This window comes from Rhineura floridana, chromosome 3 (assembly GCF_030035675.1).
Source record: "Rhineura floridana isolate rRhiFlo1 chromosome 3, rRhiFlo1.hap2, whole genome shotgun sequence".
Classification (NCBI taxonomy): Eukaryota; Metazoa; Chordata; class Lepidosauria; order Squamata; family Rhineuridae; genus Rhineura; species Rhineura floridana.
This window is the reverse complement of record NC_084482.1, coordinates 3604174-3613233: the sequence shown is the minus strand read 5'-3', so window position 1 is coordinate 3613233 and position 9060 is coordinate 3604174. Positions and strand designations below refer to the sequence as shown.

The window sequence follows — 9060 nt, the reverse complement described above, 5'->3', positions numbered from 1 at the left end:
TGATGCAAGGTAAAAGCCTGCTTTCTTAGGTAAACGCACGCACACGCTGGCACACTCGCGTTTCAACATCTGCTGTTACTCTGCTGCTGTGGTGTTGCTTTAAACTAAATTAAGCACACACAAATTACACACAGCGCAACAGGACTCGGGATAAAGCACTACTAGAGCTTACTTCTAAGTACTGATAGATTTGTTGTACTTCCTCTCTTAGCTGCTGTTGCATCGTATGACTGCATTCCCTTACAGCCACAGCTAAAGACCAGTGAGATAACTGTTGCAGTAGAGAACCCAGTAATGCCCCGTTGGTCTAATCCTGTGCATTTCCAAAGCAAAGGCTCACCATCGGACTCCCAAGTCCTGAGCTTGTGGCTCCCTCCGCTCGTCGCCCGCTCGCTTGTTCCCCACCTCCTGAAGCGGATTAACCCTTCAGTTAATCTCGCAGAATGTTTTCCTCCACTTTTTTTTTTTTTAGTGTGGACTGGAGGAAGGAGAAAATCACTGTGGGAGGCGACGCCAACCAGCACATTGTTAAATGCCCTTCTGCTGGCGGGTGCCTGCGTTTTTGCAAAGCGAGCCTGACTTGAGACTGGGCAGGAGGAGTGAAGCTATGGAGCTTGGCCCATGCTGCAGGGCAAGCAACAACGGCAGCCACCCTGAAGGCATAAACCTATTAGTACCACCGCCCATCGCGGGGGTCTAGTGAAGAGAACAAGTGCCGTGCCATGCTGGGGCCCCGAGAGAGGTCTGGGCCTCGGCAGGTGATCCTCCAGGAAAACTCCCGCGACCCCGATCGCCACCAGCGTTGGGCCAATCTCTTCGAGCAGCTAGACACCAACAAGGATGGGCGAGTGGACATCAATGAGCTCCGCGAGGGCCTGGCCCGAATGGGCATGGACGCCAGCTCCCACGCCGAGCAGGTCAGCCGCGGCCAGTGGAGTTACATTAGACATCTAAGCAAGCGTTACCATCCATCCGGCCCATAGATCATCTTCAGCAAAACAAGGGGGAAACTGAGGCACGGGAGGGTAGGAAGAGGGTTCGCACTGAAATAGGGACTTGAGGATGAGACTAACCGAGCTGGAGTGTGGTCCATCAGACTTAATTCTCGTTTATATCTTTTCTTAGAGCATACATAGTAGGAGTATGGATGTACTGCGTGTCCCTCCCCCTGCAGCCCACCTGCAAAGAGGACGACCAGGTTCAAAATAGGACAGGGGATCTTAGCAGGGGTAGTTTAGCATGCAAGCTACTCCTACATAGATATTAGAAGTAAAGGAGCCCAGTCCTCTTTTGCATCTGGCCACTCGGCATCCTAACCCAATCGTTTCTCCGGAATCTCCTGTTTTCCAATTTCCAGAGGCCAGAAGGGAGGCGTCTGTCTTTTTAGTGGGGATGGAGATGGTTTGGTTGATTACCAAAGACTGGATTCCATGTTTAGCTGCTGGGGAGGGGCCTCTTGCCTTCTATTGTTGGGGACAGAATCCCCACTTACCCTCACAATTGCTGCATTACAAGAAGGCTTTTCTTATGAGTCACCCTAGCTCCCACTCTGGCACTAGAAAAGATCTCTGCCCTCACCCACCCCCTGTTGTCAGAACAATGACAAAATAATTACTCCTTCTGCCTTAAAGTAGCAAAAGTTGGCAACCGTGGTAGCAGGTATATATGTGAGGGTGACCAGATGTCTAGGAAGGAGGGCAACGCTCCTGTGCCCTTTTCACGGTTCTGTAGGAGGGAGGGGGATTTCAGCTGCTGCAGCTTATTACCCCAGCCTGGCAAGCAGCAGGTGCCAAAATCCCCTCCATTGTACAAAGTTTTAAAGGTATAAAGTAACCTTACAAAGTAAGCTTAGCCATCATGGAATAAGGAAAGGTCCTCTTGTGGATCAGGAACTAGCTAGGAAACAGGAAGCAGAGAGCAGGAATAAATTGACAGTTCTCCCAATGGAGGATGTAGAAAGTGGAGTACCCCAAGGATCAGTATTGGGACGTGTGCTTTTAAACTTGTTCTTAAACAAGAATGAGAGATGAGCAGTGAGGTGCCCAAGTTTGCTGGTGATACTAAATTGTTCAGGGTGGTTAAAACAAAAAGGGATTGTGAAGAGCTCCAAAAGGACCTCTCCAAATTGAGTGAATGGGTGGTAAAAAGACAAAAGCAAGCCAATGTAAACAAGTGTAAACTTATGCTTCATTCTTAATTTCACATATGGGGTCTGAACTGGTTATGACCGACCAGGAACAAGACCTTGGGGTCGTAGTGGATAGCTCAATGAAGATATCAACCTGGTGTGCTAGGGATCACTAGGAAAGGTATTGAAAATAAAACTGCAAATATCATAATGGTGTTATATAAATCTATGGTGCAGCCACATTTGAAATACTGTGTACAGTTCTGGTTGCCTCACCTCAAAAAAGAGATTGTAGAGCTGGAAAAGGTTCAGAATAGGGCAACCACAATGATCAAGGGGATGAAGGGACTCCCTATGAGGAAAGGTTGCAGCATTTGGGGCTTTTTAGTTTAGAGAAAAGGCAAGAAAGAGGGGACATGATAGAAGTGTATAACATTATGCAGAGAAAGTGGGTAGAGAAAAGCTTTTGTTCCTCTCTCATAATACTAGAACTCGTGGACATCCAATGAAGCTGAATTTTGGAAAATTCAGGGCAGACAAAATAATGTACTTCTTCACACAGCGCACAGTTAAACTATGGACACTCCCACAAGAGGTAGTGATGGCTACCAATTGGATGGCTTTAAAAGAAGATTAAGCAAATTCATGGAGGATAAGAGTATCAGTGGCTACTAGTCATGATGGCTATGCTCTGCCTCCATAGTCGGAGGCAGTATCCTTCCGAAGAATACTGGTAGCTGGAAGAGGGGAAAGTGCTCTTTGTGCTCAGGACCTGCTTGCAAGCTTACCTTGGGCATCTGCTTGGCCACTGTGTGAACAGGATGCTGGCCTAGATGGGTCACTGGCCTGATTCAGCATGGCTGCTTTAATATTTTGATGTAAAAGCCTTCTCTTACTTTGCACCCTGAAAAGTGCATGCAGATAAGTGTGCGTGTGTATGCGTGTGTATCAGTGCAGGCAAGGTTTAATTTGAATCTTGGAAACTCTTTGAATGCTAGGGGTCAGGCAGGGGAATATGTTCAGTAATTAAAATGTATTTGAACACATGCAAAATGTATACATAGGGTAACCATAGTGGGCCCTGCTCTCTGAAAGATTAAAAGCTGGGCTTTCCAGTACAGCTTTTGGACATACTTCTAAGAAATTGCAGTGGGGATAGCTGTTTTAGTCTGTTGGAGCAAAAGCAGCAATGAGGCTGTTGCACCTTTAAAGATGAACAGATCTTTTATGGCAGAAGCTTTTCTGGACTTTTGTTGTTGTTGGCCACTTCATCAGATTATGAAGTGCTATCTTCAGTTGACAGGTGTGTGAATACATCACATAGATATAGAGAAAAAATCATAATTTATGGAGTCAAATGACAATGAAATGCAGTATTGTCTTTTGACAGTTAAATTAAAATTCAGATGTGTTGCAAACTCAGCATAATAATCATGTGCAGATAATGGCTTGGCTAGTGCAGAGGTGGCTAACTTGTGGCTCACCGGATGTTGCTGGACTCCAAGTCCCATCAGCCCCAGCCAAGCATAGCCAATGTTCAGGGATGATGGGAGGTATAGTCCAACATCTGGAAGACCACTGGTTCCATCCCCAACTCTGGACTAGTGTATACCAGACAATGGTGTAAATCCATACACTGCCTTTGAGAAATGTCATTAAATAATTTCTTCTCATGAAAGGAATCTAGTTTTGGAATTTGTTGCTTTCCATCTGTACTTTTCCAAATGCTCTTTTGCAGCAGCTAATGCATTGTTGGCAGATTCTATAGCTTCATTCAGAGTGCATTAGAACAGCATACAGTGCATTGTGTGGTTATTCTTTAAGTATCTGTGTGTGAAACTATTAATTTATTTAGCTCTGATGTAAGGAATACTCCAGTGAAAAGGAACAGCAAGGGAATGGAAGAGGTGTAAATACAGAACCTTTGGTCCTCCAAATGTTGCTGAACTCCAAATCCCATAATCTCTGATCATGGACTATGCGGGCAGAGGCTGATGGGAGTTGGGAGTTCAGCAACATGTGGAGAGTCACAGGCTCCTCATCCCTAAACTATTATTCCATTGGAAAGAGGTATCAGGGGTACTCTACTCAGCGTCTTCCTTGTTGACCAGTTAACACATCCATATTCAGCACTTGCTGAATTATCAAGTGATAAAAATGTCTGAGGATTCCCATCTCACCTGAATGACTCGATTAAAAAGTACTGAGTTACAGGTCACATAGGGTTTTATAGACACCTGCTCTTTGGTAGTTAACCTGCAATGGCTCATTCATTTGGACTCTTAATGCTACAGTCAATGAGTTATACATGTGTGCATGAACTGGCTCTGAGGGGAAGGCATAGAAATCATTTTATATGTGCATGCTTTATAGAGAAGTGGTATAGAAAAAAACGTAATAAATGTACTTCTTAAATACCTGGATAATACATCCTGTCCTGCTGATGAAGGACTGGGAGGCTATAGCTTTATTTTGCTCTGCTGGAACAGCAAGTGAATGGCAGAAGTGTAAAGCAAGGATGGAGAACTTGTGACCATTCAGATGTTGTTGGGTTGCAACTCCTATCATCCTTGACCACTGGCTACGATGACTAGGAGTTGGGAGTCCAGGAACAACTGATGGACCCCATAGGTTCCCCATCTCTGATGCAAAGGATATACTTAAAAAAAAGATTATTATCTTAAACAAGATATCTAGGTAGATAGCAACACAATGGAATTCCATAACAACTGGCTTGAAGCCAAACTGCTGTTTGATAGCTCATATTCTTTATTTTGAATTCAGTATTTAAAAACAAGCAGGAGTGGGTTGCCAAGGAAACTAGTGGCCTAAAATAGATGGATTCTCGGCTTAGGAAGAGGCAGCTGGAAGTTGGGATATCTCTTGCTAAGTCTGCCATCATAACTAACAGTGCAGTCCTAAGTAGGTTTACTCAGAAGTAAGTGTGTTTATGATTATCACACAATCCTATACCTGCCTACTCAGAAGTAAGTCCCATTGAGTTAAGTGGAGATCATTCCTAGGTAAACAGATACAGAATGGCAGCCTAAGAGATTATTTCAGTCTTCTGTGTCTCAATTTCCCTAGGTTAAACAGGGATTTTAAAAAATACTCCACGGAAGAGCTATATTAAAGCCTTGTCCTTATTAAGGCTATGCCATTTTCATCACTAGCTAAGAGCCCATTTCTCTGACAGTGTTGTGAGCCGGGCTTAAGTTGTTACAAAGGGAAAGGAATGTTACTAGTGTTTATCCTCAGCATGCAATCAAATGGCTGTAGAAGCAGAGTGGAAGATGGGCCAAAAACTCCCCATGCAGTTGCACTGTATGGCTTGAGATATATGACCCTGGTTCTTTTGTGTAATGCAGTATTTATTTATTTATTTATTTATTTATATTTAATTTGTATCCCGCTCTTCCTCCCAGCAGGAGCCCAGGGTGGCAAACAAAGTGCTAAAAACACTTTAAAACATCATAAAAACAGATCTTGAAATACACTAAAACAAAACAGCGTTAAAAACATTTAAAAAACTACTTTTGCTTTTTGATTTTCTTATATTTGTTCTATTCATATATTTTCTTGTTTATCCTCTATGTACACCACCCAGAGAGCCTTTTTGGCTTAGGGCGGTATATAAATAAAATAAAATAAATAAATAAATAAAATAAATAAGGGTTAAAAACATTAAAAAAACATATTAAGTATTTGTGTGTGTGTGTGTGTGTGTGTGTGTTGTCTGCAGACTAAAATGCACCTTTCCGTTTGTATGCCACTTTACGAATGCTCCTGGATTCACTTTGAAGCTGGCGGGGTTAGACACTAGGTTATTCCGGAAACCGGATGTGTTAATTAACAGATTCAGATTTACTTCACATTTTTTCCAACAACTATATCAGACTCTTGCCATGTACTGGATCCCGTAATCACAGAGTTGGAAGGGGCCTTGTAAGCCAGATATTCCAACCCCAGCTTAATGCAGGGGAAATTAATGGAGTACAGCGCAGCAATGGAAAGTACTGCACAGAAATGCATACAAGGGCCAGGCATGCTCATATATGGATGAATTTGCTATAATTCACATGTTTAGGTCACTGACCTCTTTATTTTTTTAAAAATTGTTGTACAGCCCCTGTTTTAAGAACAGCTGTTGTCAACATTACGTTGGTGGAGCTTGTCAGTTCTTTCCTTATTACTGCTTACTCTCTCTGTGAGAACATACTCCTTAAACTCTGAATTGCGTGGACAGACTGCCTTACTATCTTGCAAATAAATTATGTATAGGAAGTCTGCTGACAGGAAAAGTGCAGTGTGACTGATGGGCCTAAACCCCACACAATGTTTACCCACACTGGTGTTTTAAAGTCTCCTTCGGTATGTGAACTCCAAATGACATTTAGCATAATTTGATGGCGAAACTTCCTTTTGCCTACATAGAGGGAAGAAATGTTAACCATGCAGATGATATGGAGGTTGTCGCTCTTTGTCACGCCTCAAGTTCCCACTTCGTCACAAAGTCTGAGCCAGAAACAACACCTAAACAGGATTTAAATTGAGCCAGTCCTTAGGAAGACTGAGCCTTGGGAACCTGTGTTAATTGCCAGGGTTTAGCCCTGGAACATGGAAAGTAATAATGAAATGATGAAGGCTGCAATCCTGCACATGTTTTCTTGTCGATAAGGCTCAGTAAGACAGTACTGAAACAGTACTGTTCACAGGAATTATTTATTTATTTACTTTATATCCTGGGTGGCAAACAAAAGCACTAAAAACACTTTAACATCATAAAAGCAGACTTTAAAATGAATTAAAAAAGCAATTAAAAACATATTAAAACAAAACATCTATAAAATCATTTAAAAAAAACTTTTGCAGTATCTACTTTTTTACAAAAGGTTTAAAAACATATTAAAAAGGAATTCCAACACAGACGCAGACTGGGATAAGATCTCTACTTAAAAGGCTTGTTGAAAGAGGAAGGTCTTCAGTAGGCACTAAAAAGGTAACAGAGATGGCATAAGCGTTTCTGCATAAGCAGTTCAGGACTGGCCCTACCGTTAGCCGAATGAGGTGATTAGGGGTGTTCTGGAACAGCAGCAAATTATTAGTTATTTATTATTGTATTTTGTACTGCCAGGGAAGGGGAGAGGTGCTTGTGGGATTATCTGCCTTGAATGCCAAAAATAACTTTGCCAGCCTTAAGTACTATGTACCCTGTCCGGGGGGGGGGGTGAGTACTCTTCTGTGTTAGGCAGCAAAATAACTTGGGCCATCCATGGTAAATATGCATAATCTTTGTTGCATGCCATTTTTCTCCTCCTAGCCATTTGTAATTATTCTGGGTCCACTCCACAGACATGAGGAACAGTGTGAAACAACATTATTCTCAGGAACTTTTAAGACAAAATTGTGCCTTTGGAACTGCGTAGGTCATAAGACTTTAGAGCAAGTCCTCAAATTCCAGCTTCTTAATACTTAAGGGAATACCTCTAAATTATAAATTCTACAGAGTAATCCAGAGAGTCCCATGCTTCTGGGACTAGAAGGCGGCCAGCTAGATAGCAAGATTTGGTGGGCCTGTACCCCAGCTTCTACCTTAAAAGTAATTTGTGGAAAGACCTTCTACATACACCAGAGTAATTTTCTCTGCAGGTGAGGGAACTTTGTGGTATCCAAAAGGTTTGTTGCTAAGAGGAATCTTCTTACACACCTGCTTGAAAAATCCCACCCATTGGAGTGTGTGTGTGTGTGTCTGTACAAACCAGAAATCTGAAAGGGCCAAGGCTGCCTGCCAAGGGGGCTGGACTTGAGGAATGAAACACCCAAATGAACACATAAAGTTATAAATAGTTATGAATAGCTCATGGCTCCCATAGTTATTTTTAACTTTTCTGTGACGGCCTTTTTACTATCTCTCAGGTCCCAGATGGCAAATGAGGAAATGACCTGTTGAGCTCTGGAATACCAGCTCCACCTTAAAGGGAGATGTCTAGCGAAATGGTGGGCCAAATGGCTTTTTGTGACCAGTGGCAAGACTAAATGGCAGTAGCAAGATGAGTAGACCCAGAAGCTTCTCCAGCCTCCACAGCATCCACACCATTTCATAGACCTCCGTGTCATTTCTCCCACTGTGTAGGCATAATGAACTGATCTAGCTTCACCGTCAAATATGGGGGGTATTCACACATTACTCTGTACCCAGGTAGAAGCCCCCTGTACCTGGGTACATCTGCTCTTGAGAAAGAGTCTACACAGTGGTGATTTCAAAAATCACCACGTGTACAGGCATCCTGAAAAAAGACGTCTTCTGCTCACGTGGTGATTCTCTCTGCATGCTGTCCCCGTAGAGCTGATCGTGTCTCCCCGGGGACAGCCTGAGCTTTGTTGCAGCAGCAGCAACAGCCAATCAGAAATGGGCTGAAGGAAACGTCAGTCGCTGGAGCCATGGAGCGGGAAAGAAGAATAAAGCTAAAATGGAGGGAAGGGAGACCAGCCTGAAGCAACAAATGAGCTTGAGGGAAGGAAAGATGCAAAAAACGGGTGGGGGGGGGAGCTTTGAAGGACTTACTACAATTTTTAAAAAGTCTACTCAGAAGTAAGTCCCATTGAGTGCAGTGCTTCTGTGTGCTGGCAATGAGTGAGTTTGAGGAAAGGACAGAGGAAAAAAATGGAGAGGAGAGAGCTTTGCAGGATTCACATTTGAATTTTAAAAATGTCTACTCAGAAGTAAATCCCACTGAGTTCAGTGGGGCTTACTCCCAGGTAAATGGAGCAGAGCTGTGTGCTAGCAATAAGCCTGAGGGGAAGGAAGCAGGCAAAATGTCTACTCAGAAGTAAATCCCACTGAGTTCAATGGTGCTTACTCCCAGGTAAATGGAGTGACTAAAAATGTGAGAGAGACTTGTGAGGAAGCTAGAGCTAGGTTTAAAAAATAA

General features: G+C 43.1%; 1 protein-coding gene across 2 annotated transcripts in view; it reads left to right on the top strand.

Annotated features, from left to right (window-relative positions):
- The first annotated feature begins 489 nt into the window (after nucleotides 1-489).
- Nucleotides 490-9060, top strand: part of LOC133379174 (mitochondrial adenyl nucleotide antiporter SLC25A23-like) — a 101712-nt gene continuing 93141 nt past the window's right edge. Inside the window, exon 1 of one of the 2 annotated variants that reach the window (XM_061613901.1) lies at nucleotides 490-917. In XM_061613901.1, coding sequence (XP_061469885.1) covers nucleotides 723-917 — 195 coding nt within the window. In that variant the 5' untranslated portion in view covers nucleotides 490-722. The remainder of the gene's footprint in view (nucleotides 918-9060) is intronic. The other variant, XM_061613902.1, reaches the window with a different exon arrangement.